Source organism: Herpailurus yagouaroundi, unplaced genomic scaffold, assembly GCF_014898765.1.
Source record: "Herpailurus yagouaroundi ecotype Mexico unplaced genomic scaffold, PumYag 210, whole genome shotgun sequence".
NCBI lineage: Eukaryota > Metazoa > Chordata > Mammalia > Carnivora > Felidae > Herpailurus > Herpailurus yagouaroundi.
In genome coordinates, this window is record NW_024412441.1 from 20,527,126 (window position 1) to 20,547,297 (window position 20,172).

Below are 20,172 nucleotides of genomic sequence, written 5' to 3' on the forward strand. Positions count from 1 at the left end.
CAGGCCCAGAGGCCTCGCTTACACCCTGGCTCCGCCCAGCTCACTCCTAGGGGGCGGGACGAAGGGCGGCGGTGGGGGAAGAGGCTGGGCGGTGGCTGCGCGCGTGCGCCGAAAAGAGCTGAGGGGCAGGCGCACCGTGGCGGGCCTGGCTTAAGCGATTTCAGACAAGATGCAGGTAAAGAACCTGGGGGGCCGAGTCCTGAAGACTGTCGCAGTTCGTTTGCCCCGCGTGTCATCGGCGGACCGTCCGGGCTGGGACTGTGGGAAGCGCTTGGGCGCCACCGACGCCGGGGAGGTCACACGAGTCTAGGCCCGGCGCACGCGCAGTGCGAGAGGGCGGGCGTGGTCCCTTCGAGGAACTGCGGGCTGGGCCTCCACACTCCCGCAGTTGTAACCCCTCCAAATCTCAGTCTTTGGGGGCTCTCTCTTCTTGAGGTCAGATCCTGCAAAGCCTGTGAAGGACTCGTCGCATCCCACCTGGCAGGGTTACTTCCTATTTGTTAATTTCCGTAGCACCTGAGCGGCGGTGTTATAGGCTCCTTGTGTGGATGTGGAAGCTGAGGCTCTGAGAAGGGAAGGGGCCGACCTGGAGGTCCGGTAACTTGAAACAGTGGCGGAACCTGTGTTCCTGAAACCACTTAGAGCTGGTTGAGTGGATAGTTACATCCTCTTTCTCCCTAATGTTGGTGTTTAGGTTGAAGTGTGCTCCCTTTCAGATTCCCTGGCTTTCAGAGCTCAGCCCTGGGGTCTCTCTCTTCAGTCATAAAATAGAGTCAAATTGGCCTCCTTTCCCCCCCGTATCTGGAATTTTCTAATGAAATTGGCCTAAAACTTAAAGTGAAAGAAAATGAAGCCGCCTAGCATCAGGCTCTCCTGATTGTATTGCAGTCACTAAGAACTTTGAGATACTCCGTATCTCTGCTCTTGGGCCGTTTGCACATGCTGGTCCCTCTGCCTGGAAAGTAATTTCTTACTTGCCTATCCAGTGGAATGCAGACCTCTTGCAACCCTCTAGGTCAGCAGCCTGTTGATCATTGCACTTGCCACAATGTGTAATATATATATCTGTATATTTATTTGTTTATTGCCTGCCTCTTTCTCTCAACTGTAAAATAGGTGACACCATCCTTCCCTACTATGTATTACAATAATTTACATATAGTGGGTACTTAATACCTGTTGAATGAATCACTCCAAGTCAGTAATTAAATTACTGAAAAACCATCTCAGCCTTGGTACAGCATTGATACTGATCTGTGCATCATATCCTGATATTTACCCAAGACTAATTCCTGGGTGTGTATGTTTAGGGGGGTGCAGAGTGAAGGTGCAGTGAAGGACAGGAAAAAGAACAGGGGCTGTGGGTCATGTGACACTTTCTCAGAAATAGGTCACAGTATAATTTGGTTTGAATTCCTCTTCCCTCCACCTTTCGCATTCGACCCTTTCCTCAGTATGACACCCTCCATGGTGGACTTTGCACTCATGGTATCCTTGGTCCACTTGCACTAGGACCCCAATGCAGACACTGAGTGGAATGACATCTTACGCAAAAAGGGCATCTTGCCCTCAAAGGAAAGTTTGAAAGACCTGGAAAAGGAGGCAGAAGAGGAGGAACAGCGTGTCCTTCAGCAGTCAGTTGGTGAGCTTGCTTACATTCATTTTTGTTCTGTCTCTCTCTGGGGTAAGAAACAACTTTCTAGGTCTCTAAGTGGTTTGGTGGAAGGATGCTCTGAGCAGGAATTGGGAGCCAGAGATTGGAGTGCTGGAATGCGCACTAACTCTGGGACCTCAGGCGAGTCATAGGCTTTCTCTAACCTTCAACTTCCTGGGCTTTAGAAATGGGACTTCAGAGGCCTCCTTCATTTCCATAATTTCTTGTCTGTGTCAGATGGGCACATGATAAACCTGAAGAAAATACTTGAGTTGTACTTTTTGTCCCATTGATCACAGGGGCTAGTACTTCTGTCTTCTGTTTATACATTAGAGCTAATTTAGAGATGGATTCATTAGAAAGCGTTTGTCCAGTGAATGTTTATTAAATGATCATCTGCCAGGTGTAATTCTAAACATTGGGGCTTTAGTTGTGTGCAGGCCAGACAAAAATCCCTGTCCTCATGGCACTCACATTCTATTGGGAGAGATAGACAATAAGCAATACATAAGTAAATATAGGAAAATAAAGCAGGGAAAGGCCTCAAAAGGGTGGGAGGAGGGGTGAGTGTAATTCTAGATAGGGTCAGAAAGAGCCTCAGTACGAATGACTTTGAGTAGACCTAAGAGTTGAATCAAGCTACTTCAGTAAGTGAAGAGCATGTTAGAGAATCATCTGGGAAGCCAATATGACTGGGAAAGAGTAGTAAGTTCAGAGAGGCAGCTAGGGGTCCAACCATTGAGGACCTTGTATCTTTTAATAAAGGCCTTGGCTTTTATGTCTAGTGGGGTGGGAATCACTAGAGGTTTGAACAGAGGATTGACATGTTGGCAGCACCCTCCTGCTGCTGCCTTACTGAGCATGCAAGATGGGCAGAAAGTCAGGAAGTAGTTTAGTATAGAAACTACTGCACTAATTCAGGCAGGAGGTATGATTGGCTTGGACCAGCCTGCATGGTGTTGGTGGAAGTGGTGAGAAGAGGTTGGATCTGGAAATAATTTGAAGGTAGGGCCAATAGGCTTTTCTGGTGGATCCTGTGAGGGGCGTGAGGAAAAGTAAGCGAAAGATGACTGCAGGGTGTTGGGCTTGAGCAGCCTGAGGGATGGAGTGACCACCAACTGAGATGAGGAAGGCTTGGTGAGTAGCAGTTTGGAGCTAGGATCAGGAGCTCTCTTTGGAACACAGTAACATTGAGATTTTTATTCGTCCAGTAGAGATGATAGGTAGGCTGTTGGCCATGTTTTTCTCCAAATCAGAGAAGTATGGGCTGGAGGCATAAAGTCATGAGTTGCAGTCACCAAGGGAGTGGGTATAGATAAAAAAAGGAGTCAAATCAGTAGAGGTTCAAAGGAAGGGCGGTCATAGAAAGAAGTAGGACGAGGGAAGGCATCCTGCAAGCCAGAGGAGGACCATCTTTCAAAGAGAAGGCAGTGGGGGGTTGGATTAATGCTGCTCATCCATCAGGAAGTGGAAGTCATTGTTGATCTTGATAAGAGCAATTTGTTTAGTGTTGGAGTTGGGGTTGGAGGATAAAAATCTAATTTGATGTCAAGAAGCAAGAATATGGCAGTAAAAACGAAATAGAGATTTTGTAGCAGTTGGTTAAAAGGAAAGAGAGCTGCCTACCTACCACTCACAAGAGAAGAACCAGAAGTCCTGTAATAATCCCTTTAACTCTAGGGAAGGTGTGCCAGGGAGGACACCCACTGGTATCCCCCATGTGCTCAGAGACAGAATTGTTAATACTCCAGGTCATGGGTGTGTGTGCTTGAAGAGCAGACCAGGTGAGTTTAGGCAAATACAACTCTCTTGTTTTATAAACTTGGGAAACTTCTCATTCATATCCCTACAATTGCATGGAGGTAGGAGAGTCAGTTCTGCTGCATATGTCAACATAGGCCTATCTTTTTTAAAACACACTTAAGTTCTTATTTACTAGTGTAATACCTTCAGTATTTTTTATTTTGGTTTTGCCGAGTGAGTTTTATTGGTGTTGCATGCACATCTTTAGGAGAAAAGAAAAGGAGGAAAAACAAAATGCAAGTTTGTTCATCTTTTAAATATTTTGGTTTTTGCTAACTTAACTACATTCAGTGAAAACATATGAAGATATGACTTTGGAAGAGCTGGAAGAAAATGAAGACGAGTTTAATGAGGAAGATGAACGTGCTATTGAAATGTACAGGTTAGTGCCACCCAGAGGGACTGTTTGTTTTTTTGTGTGGCACTAAAATGTGTGTCTTTTGAAAAGTTAACTTTCTGACCGAGATAACATTTGGAAAGGATTATATAATTAAATAGTAATTTGCAGATTTCAGTGAACTAGTCTTGGACATCTGCCATGTGGCAAATAAATAAACATGGATCTTTATAAAGGTTGCTGTGTGAAAGGTGTGTGGGACGTGTGGGCTGGATGTGTAAGATGTCTTTCTCCTCCTTCTGTGGTACAGGCAGCAAAGACTGGCTGAGTGGAAAGCAACTCAACTAAAGAATAAATTTGGAGAAGTTTTGGAGATCTCAGGAAAGGATTATGTTCAAGAAGTTACTAAAGCCGGTGAGGGCTTGTGGGTAATCTTGCACCTTTACAAACAAGGGTGAGCTGACCTTACGCACTATCCTTAAATGTTAATTTGAATTTATGCCTTGGATATCCCAGGCTTAATCCACATTGGAGGTTTTGTTTGTTTGTTTTTTAAACTAGTATTTTGTTTTTGCTGATTTGCCCAAACCTAATGCCTAATTTTTGTCTTTAGATTTTCAAATTAATATTTGTGACTAATAAGAATGCTTTTTATTACATCATAGCAATGAAGATTGTTTTTATTGAAAAGAATTCCTTATTTATCCTTCTAGAGAAACTCTGGCATTTCAAAATTGCATGTAGTGAATCATTCTCGTAGATGTCGGGGGTGACCTTTATAATAATTGTTCCAGGCAAGTGACGCAGTGGTGTTCCTCTGTGCCTCACTTCCAGCTGCATTCTCCTACTGTGTACTTGTGTAGAAATTTTTTGAAAAGCAGGAAATACTTTCTGACCTTTTTCACTCCTTCTGAATCTTGAATGTTCTCTCATATAGGTGGGCATAATAATAATCTTTTACATTGAAGCTGTTTTTTTGAGTTACTACTGAGTCAAATTAAATTGCATTTTAGATTTTGAGTTCTTTATTTTCCCTGAACTTATCAGAAAGGTTTTTTAAAAAATGTTTAATCATCTTGACTGGAGTAGCAGAATCATTTGTGAAGCTATTAGGGTTTACATAGGGTAGAAGGGTAGTTGAGCTTTGCCCAATATAAATGCAGAATCACAGTTGCTTCTATTTCTGTTTTATAGGTTTTCTCGCTCACTGTTGTTTCCCATTTCTAATTTACAGGATTCCCCTCTGTGCCCTCATAAATCAGCACTTCAGTGGACTTGCCAGGAAGTTTCCTGATGTCAAATTTATCAAAGCCATTTCAACAACCTGCATACCTAATTATCCTGATAGGAATCTGCCTACGATATTTGTTTACTTTGAAGGAGATATCAAGGCTCAATTTATTGGACCTCTGGTGTTTGGTGGCATGAACCTGACAATAGATGGTAAGGGCTTCTTTGAGGTGGTCTAGGGCATGTGAGCGATGACCAGTGCATGTTAGAGATGATGAGGGGATGTTTCTGTTGAACAGACATGTGTTAGATGATTTGTCAAAGTCATCTTTGCCCCTGTGTGTTGTCAAAAGGAAAGAAGCACATTTAATCTCTCATTAGATGAGTCACTGGGGGCAGTTACAACTGGGCTCTAATAATTCTATTAAAAGAGGACACAATGGACTTTAAAATATGTATATTTAATACTTATGTCTAATAGGTTTTATTTGCCCCTATAGTTGGGTATGTTTTAAGTTACAACTAAAGATCTCAGCATTCATTTTTTGTTTAATTCACATGAACATATTACTGGTATTTATACTTTTTTATACTGACATGCATAAAAATGTTTAAGAATATTTTCTCAGTTGAATGTCTTAGTGGCTTTTAAGTTAAATTAGAAGTTTATTGAATTCTGCCTCTTAACTCCTGAAGGATATATCCTTTTATTCCTGAAGGACGTGTCTTTTATTCCTTTCTACCTGTTACACGAGGTGTTGAACTATGTACATACTCATAGCATGAAAGAGAGAACCTGAGGCCCAAGGGTTTCCACCTAAGTCACTCATTGAAATAATGTGTCCACCTGTGCTTTAAAAAAAAACATTAGGGGTGCCTGGGTGGCAAATTGGGTTAAGCATCTGGCTTTAGCTCAGGTCATGATGATCTCACGTTTCATGGATTCAAGCCCTGTATCGGGCTCCATACTGGCAGTTCAGAGCCTGGAGCCTGCTTTGGATTCTGTGTCTCTCTCTCTGTCCCTCCTCTACTCGTGCTCTCTCTCTCTCAAAATAAATAAATAACATTAAAAAAAAAAATGTTCAAATGTGACTTTACATACTATTTTATGTAACTATTTTATGTAAGATACTTGTGAGATAAGTATAGCATGTGTACATACATACACACATTACATCAGTTATACATTATTCAAATCTTCAAAGGCATACAGCATTTCTAAATATTTCTAAACTATATGTTTTCATCTTATTCTTTTTTTTTTTTTTTTTAACGTTTATTCATTTTTTGGAGAGAGAGACAGAGCATGAGTGGAAGAGAGGCAGAGAGACAGGGAGACACAGAATCCGAAGCAGGCTCCAGGTTCTGGTTGTCAGCACAGAGCCAGACATGGGGCTTGAACCTATGAACCATAAGATCATGACCTGGGCTGAAGTTGGTTGCTCAACTGACTGAGCCACCCAGGTGCCCCTCTGGTGTTTTGAATCTTACCATGAGGGGACAGAGAGGGGTATATGATAGTAGTTACAGTCTTTATTTGTAGAAATAATTTGAGGATTAGTGAACTTATAATTATTGCATGGAAGTGAATGATAACATTAATACGTACACCTCAACATATATGTATGTATATATGTATAGGTGGATTTAAATATATTCTTGAGTCAAGAATCAGAATTAAGATTTTTTTTTGGGGGCGCCTGGGTGGCGCAGTCGGTTAAGCGTCCGACTTCAGCCAGGTCACGAACTCGCGGTCCGGGAGTTCGAGCCCCACGTCAGGCTCTGGGCTGATGGCTCAGCCTGGAGCCTGTTTCCGATTCTGTGTCTCCCTCTCTCTCTGCCCCTCCCCCGTTCATGCTCTGTCTCTCTCTGTCCCAAAAATAAATAAACGTTGAAAAGAAAAAAAAAAGTTAAAAGATTTTTTTTTTTAAGAAATTTGTTGAATTTTCATAACATTCAACTGAGGTACCTAGAAGTTGTAAACACTGGTGTTAATGATCTCCATGGAGCATTTTAAATTAATAATGACTTAAATAAAGTGGTTGTCGTCATATTTTAATGGAGTTATCTAATTGGCAGAGCATCACTTAAACCTATTTGCTGTTTGCTGTAGTCTCTCATGTAGTCCTTAGTTCTGCTTGGAGTCTTTTCTGCAAATGCAAAATGTGTCCCTTGATTTCACTTCACGAGGCCTCACATCCTTGTGGAGTTTCATTGATTACAAGAGAGTGAGGGGCACCTGGGTGGCTCAGTTGAGCGTCTGACTTGATTTTGGCTGAGGTTCTGATCTCATGGTTCACGAGATCGAGCCCTGTGTTGTGCTCTGCACTAACAGTGTGGAGCCTATTTGGGATTCTCTCTCCCTCTCTCTGCTCCTCCCCTGCTTGCATGGACATGTGCTCCCCTCTCTCCCAAAATAAATAAACAAGTGAAATACAGGAACTGAGGTTTTAGTCACTGATTTATTTTCTTGGTACTGCTTTTATTACTTCAGACAAATGTGTAAGTTCTGGGATGTCATCATACATTTATCCTTTGACTCTAGTAGACTGAGATGCCGGGCATGAGGCCTAAGAATTTCCTTTTGTTAACTAAAATTAGACTTAATGATTAGATTGCCAGAAGGACTGTGAAAAGTATTTCCTTTGAATGTTTCATGATGATTTCTTTCCTGGAAAACTGTGCAAGTTGAGAAGCGGTAGTCATTAGAAAACAGGTTTAGTCTTTGGTTTTTAATTACCATGTAGGTTCAAATACAGTAAAACCTTGGATTGCGAGTAAGTTATTCTGCAAGTGTTGTGCAAGATGAGCAAGGATTTCTAATAAATTTTAACTTGGTAAACGAGCAGTGTCTTGCAATATGAGTAGTACATGATGCTGAATGTCACACAATCAAACTGAGCCAGTGGTAGTTCTTTCTCTCTCTCTCTCAATCTGAGGGATTGTGGGTGATCATTTCAGATGCTTGGTCTCAGGACACACTGTTTAGCAGAAATCAGTGTTTTTTCAGAACCACAACTGGCACTAGTGTATTTTTTGTCACTTCAAAGCACCAACGAACTGTCCTTTGCTTTTCCATACACGAGTAAGCTTGGGAATGCTTTGTTTCATTCTAGGTCAGGCTGCCTGCAGATATAGACCCTTTCCTCTGCTGCTTTATTACCAGTTACATTAAATACGGTAGATGACAAGAGTTTATTAATAGTGTACTGTAGCCAACATCCATGCCAGCATATATAATGGTTCCCATGCAGAGAGTCCATTGAGCCAATAGATAGCAGTGATTCCATTAGTGATAGTGAAAGTCGTCCTATACATAACCCTCCTCTCTTGTCTCCTTCACATCAGCCACGAAGGTTTTGAAAGGTTAAGTGCAGGTTAATTTGTTTATTTTTCTTTATATTTTGTATTTTATTATTTTATATTACATTACAGTATTGTAATCATTTTTATATGAGTGTTTTTGCGTTGTGGAATGAATCATCTGAGTTTCCATTATTTCTTATGGGGAAATTAACTTTGATATACAAGTGATCTGGATTACAAGCATGTTTCTGGAATGAATTATGCTTGCAAACCAAGGTTTTACTGTGTATGTAATATCTCATTTGATCTCATCTTCTGAAAAAGCATTTGAAAGTATTTTGTTTTCCTCCTTAAGGGTCTGATTTTTTTTTCTTCTAGGCACCTTATAACTGTAGCACTAAAATTGTCATCAAATGTTGATGATCATAGTTTCTGCTTAGAAAAAAACTGGCTTGATGGGCTTGAGGACAAGGGTCTTGTGCTGACTGTCTTAGGTGATTTGGCTTTTCTTTGTCACGTAGAGTTGGAGTGGAAACTGTCAGAATCTGGAGCAATCAAGACAGATCTGGAGGAAAACCCTAAGAAACCAATTGAAGACACTTTGCTATCCTCGGTGCGGTGCTCTATCCCCACAAGAAGGAACAGTGATTCTGAGGATGACTAAGACTATGGCCTCGGTAATGTGCCAAACTTCCTTGATGTGACAGATCATCTGGATTTTCTGAAAAAGGTTAAAGTAGAAATGTGTTTGGCTTTTAGCCTTTTATAATTACGTTTCAAATCTCATAGATCTCAGAAATCATTACTGGGAATCCTATTACATTTCTTGGAACTCCCTTTTTAAATTAATAGCATTTCCTTAAAAAAATAAAAATAAAAACCAGCTGCTGGTATATGACAGACGTCTATGTTTTCCTCACTTGTATTTTAAGCTATAAAACTGTTCACTATTTGTCCACATTTAACTATATAAGAGGAAATGTGGAGTGTCTTTTAATAATGTGAGGAGGTTTTACAGTGGATAATTGCAAACTAAGTTTTGTAGTCACATTATCATTTATTTTTATTTTATAAGGCTAGCAATAGAATTATTAAAGGAATGATTGATAGGAAAAATCCTAGTATTTGTCCTATTTAGAAGAAATAGGCAATAATTTTTATAAAACGTTGTCCTATGAAAGCAATAACTAAATGATTCCAGTTTATTGCCATTTTTGCTTAAATTTTTTTTCTAGTTAAAATAATTTTTGTCTCAGACTGTTGAGATGTCAGTTAATCCCAATTACTGTAAAAGTCCACCTTAAATTCTTTTTTGTAAACAGATAATAAACACATAAAATGATAAACTGTATCTCAGTCAGTAAAAAAAATGGCAAGGTGTTTTCTGAACTAGAATCTTAGCACTTAACCCTTGTCAAATTGACATTAACAGAAAAATTAGGGGTAATATTTTTCTCTAATATTTGTGTTGAATGATGTAGTACTCAATGTAGGTTTGAATATTAAAAATATGAATTCTAGAGGGCCTGGACTTCCTTCAGATTATATTGCAAAATTTATTTTTGCTATAATTCAAAGAGTAACAACAGCTGTGACCCATTTTGATCTGTCAGAAGTGTCCGTGTTAGTGAATATTTATTTTTCTACACACATAAGAGCCAGTGCTGCTTTTAAAAATGTGTTCTATGTAACAATGTACTTTGAATGATTTTTCATGAAATTTTAATTGCAGGGTTGATATAAGCGTGGTCAGTTCTATCACTCACATGCCAGTTCCATGGGTTTTGTGGGAGAGCTGCCTTCTTGGATTTTCTATTGTTAGCTGACATTAAAATGAAATGCTGTGGGAAGAATAAAGGTGAAAAGCTTGAGTGCTGCATTTGCCTGAGCACTGCAACGCTCACAACTCTTGAGAGAACAGTGCTTGAGCATGGTGGGGGGTAATACCTACTGTGATGGAAAATAGCAGGCTTTATTCCGCTTTGGAGCCCATGCAGGATGTAGTTCTAGATACTCACTATGCCACTTTGATCTGTGGAAGTGTGAAAACTGCTTCATCATCTTCTTGCCTCCATGCCCGGCTAATGCTCTTAGTGGGAGCTCAAGGAGAGCTCAGGTGCCTCTGGAATTGGCTGATGAGTGCTGTCTGGCCACATGGCACCCAGGCCCCAGGCAGCTATTTAGTTATGCTGACTGAACTTGATTTAAACAGAGAAACATCTCTCTCCTAACATGAGTGTTGTGATTTAGAACGTGACCTGCAAATTTCTACAGGTTAGTTAATTTGGGGAGACTTTGCCGTAATATTTACCACTAATTTTCTGTTTCATGTGAGGCATTTGTGACATGACAGAGGGGATACAATTGGATCCTTAAGCATTGAGTTCATCTAATTCCACACAGGGAAAGCAAACAAGAAGGCTACCTAGAGGCTGTCTTTCAGTGTTCAGAGGAAGGGATTTTGGGAAAGGGTGTTAAGCAAGTGCTAGGTAGCCCTTTATTCAGTGGTAAGAAATGGTTCTGGAAAGTTGGGATGATAATTGGGAGAAGTGAAATGGAGTTAAGACTATATAATCAAATCAAATTGATTCTTCCTTATTTTCCTCATCTCTAGAGGAAGAAGAGGATGTGAATGAATTGTATATGCTTATCTCATTGCAAACCTAAATTTATATCCTCACTCCCCAAGGTTGCAGACCATTGCTTTGGCACATACCTGACACAGAGCTTCCGGGGTGGGTGGCTCAGAAGTACTTCAGAAAAGTTGTACTAGAGGTTGCCTGGGTGGCTCAGTCGGTTATGACTTCAGCTCAGGTCATGATCTCACAGTTCATGAGTTGGAGTCCTGCATCGGGTGAGCTCAAGCCCTGTTTCGGGTGAGCACAAGCCCCACTCCTGGTGAGCCCTGCTCTCTCTCTCTCTGCCCCTTGTGTGATTCTCTCTCTCTTCACCCTTGTTCACTTGCACCCTCTCTGTCTCTTAATTAAAAAAAACAAAAACAAAACCCTAGACATGAAAAGCACTTTTTGAGAGTTATGAAAGGAATGTTAAGAAGAGTGTCCTCTGTCATCAATGCCTAAATTGTTTTTGTCATTTATTACCTCCAGCTTTAAATTCAGTTTTCTTATGTAATGAGACCAGAAGTGACAAGTGCGAATAATCTCTCTCTATATTTTATATAAATATAAACATAACAGCATTTTTTATACTGTTTACATTCCCATAGCAGGTGGTCCAGGCTTTCTGCCTTCTGCATCCCCCTCCCACCACAATTCAGTGACCTCCACAGGAGACCTTGTCATTTGCATGCTACAAGGAATCCCCTTGGTTTCTAGTCTTAACCATCCCATACTTGCGCAGTGTCCTGTCTTCTCTTTCTGTTCCGTTTAGTCTCAAGTGAAGATGTGTCTAGTCTCCAAGTTTAAACCCTCCCTTTGTGCTTTTGACTGTATTCTCTCCCACGTTCTTAAGGACTTGTTCCAGCAGTAAATTACCGTCTTGATTTTAGTCTCTCCCTTGATGTGGAGCCTCACACAGTGAAAATGTTCAGGTTCTGTGGCAGAGACTGCTATTTGCCTATCAAGTATCCAGGAATCTCCAGTTCTACTCCAGCAGCAATGGGACCAGCCAAAAGATTAAACTTCCAGTCTCCTTGGAGCCATGGATTGCCAGATGGAGGTGGGGAAGTTGGCTTTACAAGCCTCTTCAGAGGGACAGATGATTGGCATGTGCCCTTTTTGGACTTAACCCTTTACTTTCTGACAGGAGTGTAGATATGGTTGAAGACTACTTGGGCTATAGGGCATCTTTATAGAGGAAAAGCTGTAAGGATAATATTCCTGATGACCTTGTGGAAACAGTATAATCCAGCTCTTGACTGCCTTCTCTGGACTTTGGTTACTGGGAAAGAAGTAACTTCCGTCTTGGTCTCTCTTAGGAGCAGCTGACACATTTCCTGATAATGTCACCTGGCCATCACCAAAGAAAACCTCAACCATTCTAGCTTTCTACTCACCACTTTCACCTTGCTTGATAAAACAGAAGAACAATCTAGATGCTCTACCTCTACTTTATCAATGTTGCCTTTCAGTGATGTCATGAATTAGACTTTAGGGACTTTGCATTTCCAGTGTGTGAAGTAGATACTCTGAATAACCTGATAATAACTCAAAATGTTGGATAATTTTTTTTAATGTTCTTAAATTGTTGCTGAACTGGCAAGAAAGGAAAGCATTCTCAGAGGTCAAAAGTAGTTTGAATTCTCATGTTACATGATGTCTAAAAACTTCTCAAAGCAAGTTCTTAAAGTCATCTTAAGCTGGTAATGCCCCTGAGCTCATGGCTAAAGCAACTGCATATCCACGCTGTAAGAACAGAGCTTTAATGTAGTCCTCAGACACTCTTTATAGATAAAGCTCCAAAGGAACGTGAGCTCATAGTCCTAAATCACAAACCCACAAAATCACGGGATGCCTCAAATAAGGTATCCTGAATGAGAGCCAGTGGGAAACAGATAGTACAGTCAGACCTGCAAAAACTTAGGATAGTGGAATTTTCAGATATAAGATATAAAATGAATATATTTAATATGTGTTTAATAAGAGTAAGGAATAAGAATTCTTTATATAAAAATAAATCCCTTGTCAACCTATGGAAGAGAGAACGAACCAGAAAATAGAGCCAAATGATTACTCAGTAGATAACACACAAAGATAAATAGATAGAAATATAAAAATTAGGAAAGCAATGTGGAGGAGAGACTGAGAAGTTCTAGCATAATCTTAAAAAGAGTTTTAGAAAGAATTGGAAATTGGTAATATTTGAGAAGATAAAGACATTTTCTAGAACCAATGAAAGACATGAGCCTTCAGATTCAGAAAGCTGTATAAGTCCTAAGCGAGTTACAGACTGTGTGTGTGTGTGTGTGTAAAACTGCAGAATGTTGAATTTGTGCAAGTAGTCAGAAAAGTCATTACCCAAAACAGAGTAATGGTAGGGCTTACTGACTTCTCAGCAGCAAGGAAAGCCAGAAAGATGGCCCGTATCAGTGGTTGAAGAAAAACAAAAACTACTAACCAAGAATCAATACCCAGTGAATCTATATTTTTGGAAGTAAGGATTAATAGACATTTCCAATAGAATGAGTAGTTTTGTCATCAGTAGACTCTCAGTTTAGAAGATGAGTGATGCAGAAGGACCACCATCTGTTGAAAGGTCTGAAGTTCAAGAAAGGATCGTGACCAAAAAAATATGGGTAAATCTGAATGAACATTGACTTACAACAGTACAAATAATGCCTTATTTGTGATATTAAAAGCAAGATGGATCTAAAAAACAAGACAAAAGAGGGTTCACGTTGAAGGCTTAATTGGAGTTCAAATGTTCTTAGACCCTTAAAAAGTAGATTTAGGAGGTTGGCAAAGATACACATGTAAGAAATATTTCATTCAAGGTAACAATAAAAGAAAATGAGTGTGTAACTTTTAAAGTAGTGGGGGCATGGAGGGTGGGAACCTCTTAATTTAAAAGAAGACCAAAAACAAAACAAAAAACCAAAAGGCAAAACCATAGGAAGTCCAAAATGCTGGAAACCTAACACAGTAATCACAATAAATGCAAATGAACTATAATAGTCTTATCCAGAAGTCATGCTTGTAGGTACTTAACCAACTGATGTGAAACATATGCATACAGAGACCTGCACACAGATGTTGCTAACAGCTAATTTATAATCACCAAAACAACCAAAATGTCTATCAATAGATGAATGGATAAACCAACTGTGCTATGTTGACAGAATGGAATGTTCAGCATTACAAAGAAATGAGCGATCAAGCCACAGAAAACATGGATGCTAACTGAATTAAACCATTCTGAAAAAGCTGTATACTATATTATTCCCATTATATGTCATTCTGGAGAAGGTGGAGCTATGGAGAGGCTAAAAAGAGGTTGCCAGAGGATTGAGGGAGGGTGGAAGGGTGAAATAGGTAAAGCACATGGAATTTTTAGGGCAGTGAAACTATTCTGAATGATACAATAATGGTGAAGATAGGACAATATGCCAAAGCTCATAAACCTTATAGTACAGAGAGTGAGTCTTAATGTATGCATATTTAAAAATTTCATTTAGAGAGGAGATCCCTGGATGGAATCCAGGATGTGATAAAATAATCTAACTGTATTACAAATGTGTGAAACCACCTAATAGAAGAGGTTTCAAGGGAAGGGTTCTGATCTAAGTAACCTTGGAAATGAATCTGTAAGGTGAAAGGCAAAAGAATCTGTATAAGCACTGTACTCTAGTTGATAGTTATTTCTCACAGTAGTACGGGTTAATAATTCTGTTAGTGCTAGACTATGTACTAGGTTTGAACAATTAAATGAATAGCAGATGGCAAGAGTCCAGTTTCACTGCTCAACTGTGGGGTTACAGATAGCAAGGAGAGGAGGTTAAAATGATCTATGGCGTAATGGATTCGAGTTGCAGACATTGGTATAAACTGTTTCACTTAATAAAGATACAGATGATTATATATTTAGATAGTGAACATACATAGGCTAGTAAACACATTTTTTTCATTGTTCTATCAGCTAAGGTGACCCTAAAAGCAATGACACTCTAGTATCAAAGACCACACCTGGCCTGTAGATACTGGCTTCTAATACTGTTCTCCAAAAAAAGGAGCTAGGGCTCTAGAGAAATGGCTGATTCTAAAACTGGAGCAGGAAATATACAAGATTAGCCTGAAGCATCTTGTAGCACCAGAAAGGAAAGAAATGTTAAAACAAAAACAAAAAACTCACAATGATAAGAATATGTCAAAAGGATGAAGGAGGCAACTAAAAGATCTAGTGGCTAAAGCTGGAACCCTTTGAGCAACAAAATAAATAATGTATTATAACCCAAAGTATAATCCATGAGTCCATGCTGATAAATGATTGAGTAGATAAATAATTGGAGAAGAAACCATCTCTCATTCAGAATCCTAAATAATTTATGTAGATACTCTGGACTTAAGAGATTCCACCTTTAAGCGTGGGTTGCATGTAATGATTTCCTTCCAAAGTTTATAATGTGGAAAGGTGGCTGGGAAGAGTAACTTTGCAGTACAGAGACCTGACAAACTGTCTCAGGCAGGTGATCATGGTCAAAGTCAACAGTGGTAAGTCATTTATTAGTATGGACCCTGGATATGATGTCATGAAAATAATACTTCACCTCTTTGGTCTTCTTTACAAACATCTGACAAATCCCAATTGAGGAGCATTCTACAAAACAGCTTACCAGAACTCAAAATTGTCAAGGTTATTAAAAACAAGAAAAATGCGAAAAGCTGTGACAGCCAAGAGGTGCCTATGGAAACAGGACGATGTAATGTGTCCTGGATGAGATCCTAGAACAGGAAAAGAATAGTAGCTAAAAACAGAAGAATTCTGAATAAAGTGTAGACTTCATCAATGATTATGCATGATAATATTGATTTGGTAATTGTAACAAATGTACCATACTATTGTAAAATGTAATGGGGAAACTGGGTATGGGGTATATGGTAAATCTGTACTATATTCTTAATTTTTCTGTAAATTTAAAACTGTACCCAAAAAATAAAGTTTATTTTAAAAATATGGTGGCAAAATGGAAATTGTAACCAAGAAAGGTGGTTTTCAGTTCTTGACTGTCATATGTCTGTAATAAAAGGCACAAGTCTTAGTTTGGATCTATCCAAATGCAGAGCCTGAGCCAAGGACTTGGGTGCAGAGTTTGAGAGGCGATTCCAGGGAGCAGGAGGGAGGGAGCTGAGAGAGAGTGGCAGGGAAGGGAAAAGGCAAGTATAAGGCTGAGACAGGTCAGTGCCATAGGTAGACAGTAGGAACTCAATCCCTTTAGGACTTTGAAGCAGCACAGTCTATCCACTGACAAAAGCCTGAGTTAATTATTTACCAGTCCTGCCCTCCAACCCTCAAAGGCTGCTTCCAGAGGAGTTCACTCCCCTGCACTTCTGGTCATGCTTGCACAAAGACTGAGCAAATGTCTGTGCCTGGGAGAAAAACTTGGGCAGACAGATACAGTGTGGCCTTTTAGGTGGGATGCTGGTGGTACAAGGTGAGTCTGAACTTGCATGGAAATTAGTCCTATTTTATATATTTGAAAGAACTTAGACATTCAAAAATAAATTCTTGTTGGATATCACTCTGCTGCATACGTAAGAAGGGAAATAGAAGCAAACACATTGGTTAAGACATTCCTAAAATGGGCTCTTAAGAGTGCAACTCTGACACCATCTTCTGCTAGGTTTGATGCTGGCACTTCTTGATCCAGCCAGAAGGTGGCGAGCAGTAACAGTGTTGTTCCCCCAGGCCAACAGCGACTGCAAGATGCACCCTGACCTCAGGGATGTTAAAATGAGGGGAAACGTGTTTAGCATTGGTCAAATGAGGTATCTCACAGTGGCTTATTTTAACTTGACCATTCTAGCTCATTTCTGTTTATTGACGTTTAAAATACTGAAAATACAAGCTTCCTAATAGGAAAAATGCTGCTACTGTTCCTTACCTACTTATTAAAATGGCTACAGTTTTGTTTTTAAATTAAAAAAACAATACTGTTGGGGCACCTTGGTGGCTCAATCGGTTAAGTGTTCGACTCTTCTGCTCAGGTCATGATCTCACAGTTCGTGGGTTCAAGCCCTGCCTTGGTCTCTTTGCTGACAGCAGGGAGCCTGCTTGGGAATCACTCTCTCCTTCTGTCTCTGCCCCACTTTCTCTCTCTCTCTCAAGATAAATAAACTTAAAACCCAATACTTTTTGTAAGATGGTGATGAAAAATTTTAAAGATATTTAAAAATGCATATATATTTCATAAAGAGTTGTAGTTAGTAATAATCCTTTGCCTTTTAGCAAATGTTATAGAAAAGAATAACTTGCGACTTTTTGTTTTATCCTGGGGTTTGAGATATCCAAGTGAAATAGTACAATCCAAGTGAAATAGTACAATAAACACACGCCCACTAATGCACGCTGTACTTGGACTATACTGTAATTGCAGTAACTAAATCAAAGAGCAGATTAGTGAGCCCCAGGTTGTCCCCCTTACTGACTCTGGGTCCCAAAGGCTTTCTATTTTGGTTTCCCAATGTTACTGGGGAGAAAATGTGAGAAGTTCAGTACACTTGGCAGTTATGTTTTGTAGTGTAAATTAATACAGTTCCCAAACCGCACTGAGGTGCCCCAGTTTCCCACAGCAAGGTCACAGGAATGGGATATTCTGTTTTCAAGGGAAACACAGCCATGCTGCAATTTATCAAACACTGCAGGAAATACCAGCTCCAAGTAGTCACATTAAGTGTTAGCTTGCACTACATTCCTTTTGATGATGTCATATCTTTCCAAAGCAGGGTTTTTGGCAGTTGGTGTGATAAAAGCAGGTACAGCTCAAAAATCAACATGGAGCAGGGAATGAAGGTGACAGTGTCTGATCAAATTTCAAGGTTGGAGAAAGTGCAGAGCCCAACAGGCACTCACATCACATTAGTAATTAATGAAGTAAGTATATTTTCATTCAATTTTCAAATTTTTTCAAACAGCTAAAAGTTTTTAGAACATAAATTCTCATTGTTTGGCCCTAAGTAATTCATAAAATAAATGATTAGATCTTTCTTTCTTTCTTTTTTTAAAGTTTATTTGAGAGAGCATGAGTGTGCATGAGCAGGGGAGGGACAGAGAGAGAGGGAGAGAGAGAATCCTAAGCAGGCCCCAGGGCAGAGACAGATGCAAGGCTCAATCATGAGATCATGACCTGAGCTGAAACTAAGAGTCAGAAGCTTAACCAGCTGAGCCACCCAGGTGCCCCAATGTTTCCTCTTTTTCTTAGGAGCACAATGAAAAAATTACTAAGCCATGAACCAGTGGAAGTTTAGGAATCTCCATTAATAAATTGGTATTCTGGTTTGTAACTGAAAGTGAAATTACGTTGATTCAAATCCATCCTTCAGACTTGATTACCCCAGAGTCAACTCAACACAGGATATTCTTGACTATGTCAGGCTGAGTACTACACCCTAAAACCTGGGTGACTCCCAATTACTCCCCAAAGGACCAATCTTCATGGGGCAGACAACTTTCTCTTTATCATCACCTGCAGCAGAGCTGGTAGCTTGTCATGTTGTCAGTAGAGTGTGCTTAACCTCCCTGTGCCTTGGGTTTTCTCCCTTGTAAAAAGGATCCAACAAATACGGTTATCTTGAGGATTAAATGGACTAAGATTTATAAAGTACTTAGCACAGTTTGTTGAGGTTTTATTGTTGTAGATGTAGTAATAATAGTAGTTATCAGTGATGTCATTATGGTCATCCTCACCAGCATCCTGTTTTTTTGAAAGCATTTAGGGTTTGGCATCCTGATAAATTTGCTCATTTGAGATTGATTGATAGGCCTTAATACTTGCAATTCTAAACTGGGCCTCCCATGACTCGGAAACTCTTAGGGTAAAGTTTGTCAGTGCAATTTGGGAAGAACTTGAAATTCTATCTTTTGACCTTTGGGGAACTTTGGGAAATTTGCTTCCCTTTTACATTTCCACCATTACATAATCCTCCTTGTAGAGTCTATTTTTTTTCTGCGCACTTTTACATTTTTTTAGTGTGTTAAGTAATACCTCTCTCACTCTAGGTGATCATTTATTTTCTTGGCGTCCTAGCAAATAAAAGTCTCAGTATAAAGCATAAGAGGATTTTATATGCTTACAGTGTGATATTTGTCACTTCCCAAGACAACTTTCCTCCATGTAGATTAAATGCTGTCTTTTGGACTGACTTTTCTCTATCAAGTCTCTACTGCATATTGGTTGATTGGGTTATCTCATACTATTCATCAGCCCTTTTGATGGATGTGCCCTCTAAATTACAGGAATGGCATTAACACGAGGAGTTTTGAGCCACGTCAGGCCATGTACTGGGTTATGTAGCATTTAGGCCATTCCTCTTCCCTTTTGGGATTCTAAAATGTGAATTCTTTTAGAATAATGTACAGCTCATAGCAGCACAGAACCATGTTCAGAGACGACAGGATGAAGATCACTGGGGTTGAAGGCACATTCTCCGTTTTTCATTGTGTTAGAGTGAGTATGAGAGAGAAAATAGAATCAAACAGGAATAGGACATGAAGCAGAGTGAAAGTGCTCTGAACTTGAGTACTCCCTCCCAGACGTCTTGTTTAATCTGTCCCAGCTTGCCACAGCAGATCCTGCTGCTAATATTCCTGGCAGTGAGAGGTCTTGGGAGAATGAACATCAGTGTTAGTGGGTACATTTGTATGCTGGTCAGTGAATAGTGGAGGAATGGGGGAATCTCTTTGAAATGAATTGTGAGGTGTATAGGATCTGCCACTAATGATTTTGTAACATGCTGTGGCTTACATCAAACAGGTGCTATACCAGCCTTCTCCTAGTGTCCGCTTGTATCTGTGACCTCCTGTAGGTCTTACCCTAAACCCAATAGGTGCATAGTTTAAGGAAAGCAAAAAGGAAAGGAGAGAGGATGGAGAAGGAGAGAGGGAAGGAGGAAAGGAAAGTTGAAAGAGAGGGGTGGAAAGAGAGGGAGGGAGGGAATGGAGGGAAGAATCAGTGATGTTTGCTGGAAATTACTTTTTAAAAAGTTTTTAAAAGTTTGTTTATTTTGAAAGAGAGAGAGAGAGAGAAAGTGGAAAGGGGCAGAGAGAGAGAGGGAGAGAGAGCTCCAAGCAGGCTCCATGCTGTCAGTTCAGAGCTTGATTGGGGCTCAGACTCACAAACCATGAGATCATGACCTGAGCAGAAACGAAGAATAGGACATTTAACCAAATG

The 20,172-nt window shown here is 39.9% G+C and overlaps 1 protein-coding gene across 3 annotated transcripts; it reads left to right on the top strand.

The window, feature by feature from the left end:
* The first annotated feature begins 25 nt into the window (after positions 1-25).
* On the top strand, positions 26-15,959 carry PDCL3 (phosducin like 3). 3 transcript variants are annotated; one of them, XM_040454038.1, is made up of 7 exons: positions 26-175; positions 1,513-1,642; positions 3,749-3,839; positions 4,105-4,248; positions 5,029-5,237; positions 8,852-9,007; positions 12,268-15,959. In XM_040454038.1, exons 1-6 carry the CDS (start codon positions 170-172, stop codon positions 8,992-8,994), a joined length of 723 nt encoding a protein of 240 aa, XP_040309972.1. In that variant the 5' UTR covers positions 26-169; the 3' UTR covers positions 8,995-9,007; positions 12,268-15,959. The 3 variants fall into 3 exon arrangements, with proteins under 3 accessions (XP_040309972.1, XP_040309973.1, XP_040309971.1); XM_040454039.1 differs by lacking the exons at positions 8,852-9,007; positions 12,268-15,959 and adding an exon at positions 12,096-12,108 and having other exon boundaries at positions 5,029-5,268; XM_040454037.1 differs by lacking the exon at positions 12,268-15,959 and having other exon boundaries at positions 8,852-9,232.
* Positions 15,960-20,172: the final 4,213 nt, after the last annotated feature.

Bases quoted from the DNA above. Each gene is read 5' to 3' on its own strand.
- PDCL3 (XM_040454038.1), top strand. The intron at 3,840-4,104 runs GTTAGTGCCACC...TCTGTGGTACAG, and splicing joins CGTGCTATTGAAATGTACAG to GCAGCAAAGACTGGCTGAGT. The intron at 4,249-5,028 runs GTGAGCTGACCT...TCTAATTTACAG, and splicing joins TTGCACCTTTACAAACAAGG to GATTCCCCTCTGTGCCCTCA.